At 27.3% G+C, this 1,786-nt stretch overlaps 1 protein-coding gene across 1 annotated transcript; it reads right to left on the minus strand.

Annotated features, from left to right (window-relative positions):
- Positions 1-207: 207 nt before the first annotated feature.
- TRIADDRAFT_57141 (uncharacterized protein) lies at positions 208-1,589 on the minus strand (the record flags this gene model as incomplete). Its single annotated transcript, XM_002113540.1, has 6 exons — positions 208-372; positions 538-624; positions 814-864; positions 1,093-1,154; positions 1,380-1,506; positions 1,557-1,589. 6 exons carry the CDS (start codon positions 1,587-1,589, stop codon positions 208-210), a joined length of 525 nt encoding a protein of 174 aa, XP_002113576.1.
- Positions 1,590-1,786: the final 197 nt, after the last annotated feature.

Here is a 1,786-nt window from a genome sequence, read left to right on the forward strand (position 1 = left end):
CTGTGCAAAGATGTCAATATTTATATAAAGTAAACTAACTATTAACGCTAACGATATGTATGAAATTATAACTTAGTCACACAATTAGTTAACTACAAATACTTACTCTTGAGTCATTTGTAGTTTATAATATAGACAAATTTTTATCACCACACTTTCATTCGATATTACATTAGAGTTATTTCTTATTACTCTTGTACGATTATGTTAACATATTACACAATACCAACCGATTTCTGTATTTCCGATGACAAGCTTCGCTTTCGGATAGTCTCTCTTTAGTGATAGTAATTCATCAAGTGAACATGGTCGAAACCATGTAATATTCTTGCCGTGAATTTCTAGACTTGTTGTTGATTTGTCTTTTAATAGCTACAGGTAGTTTTATATTATACAACATAAGTCTTATATAAACAAAAACTATAAATAGTAAAATAGTGGATAGATAATAGCCATTTATATCGATTTTACACTATAGTGTACAATAGGATAATGACTAGTATATCTCTAAATAGGTATTACGATTATATTTATTACCAATAATTCTGGAGGAAATATTATATCTTGAGAGGGGTCATAATCCATGAGATCTGAAAGCTTATATAACTTGCAATCTAAATCGTTCTACAGATAAATCAAGATAACTTAACTTAATTCTCTAAGTGATTAATATGGAGATACGTTATGAGTATTGAAAGAATTTACCAATAAATGTTTTACTTAAAATAAGAAGTATGCATACCATACTGTCTATTTAACAAGGCGTCTACGAATAATATGATGATTTAAAATAACAATCAAGTTAAATATTACCTCTTGGGCTTGTGTTTCAGCTTCTAGTAGCTCTTTCTTGCAACAGTAATTCTAACCCGGTTATTTTTTTTGTAATTTTTATAATAAACATAAGTAAATACTGTATATGAAGTGTATTATTACATTACATACTAACGCATTTTATAGTAACAAGCTATAGATTATTAAGTAGACTTGTCATGATTTATATTACAGAGAGACTACAACAATATAACGACTATTAGTGAAAAATTAAAGTAAATATCATTTTAGTATACGTTTGATAAGAAATAATTATACCTTGGAAAAAGATTTAAATCCATCTAATATAGGTCTGTATCCTGTACAACGGCATAAATTACCTGTAATGTTGATGTTAAAATTATGGTGATGTATCGAAATGAAAACGAAATTAAATATTAATATATAAATATTTTAAGTAGTCTAATATCAAGGTTTCGATGTGTACAGTAAATTAAACTGTCTAGATGAATATCGCATAAAATCTACATATCTATTCTTTTATATCGATTTAATTGTAATGTAATTAACTTTCTCTAAAACTTTTCAGCTTTACACACACGTACTTTCACATGCGTCTTCGATATCTTCTTCAGTAGGTTGAGAATTATTACGAAGTAGTGTATACATTGACATTACAAATCCAGGTGTACAAAATCCACATTGAGATCCATGAGCTTTAGCGATACGTTCCTAGTAATGTAGTATTATATCGATTTGTTCTTATTAACTTAATATCTTACGATTATCGTACTTCTATTATGTAAAACTGGCATAAATTGAATATAATTAAAATAAAATATAGTATGAAATAACTAACACAAACTGTTATTGTATATAATTTGCTTATTGACGATAAGATAATGTATAGTTAAGAGTTAGAAATTAATAAAACCTGAACAGGATGAATTTTATTTTCTGTACTTCCAATTCCCTCTACAGTAGTTACTGCAGCATGATCCAAAGTACACAA

The sequence above is a fragment of the Trichoplax adhaerens genome, genomic scaffold, assembly GCF_000150275.1.
Source record: "Trichoplax adhaerens TRIADscaffold_6 genomic scaffold, whole genome shotgun sequence".
In the NCBI taxonomy this organism is placed as follows: Eukaryota; Metazoa; Placozoa; class Uniplacotomia; order Trichoplacea; family Trichoplacidae; genus Trichoplax; species Trichoplax adhaerens.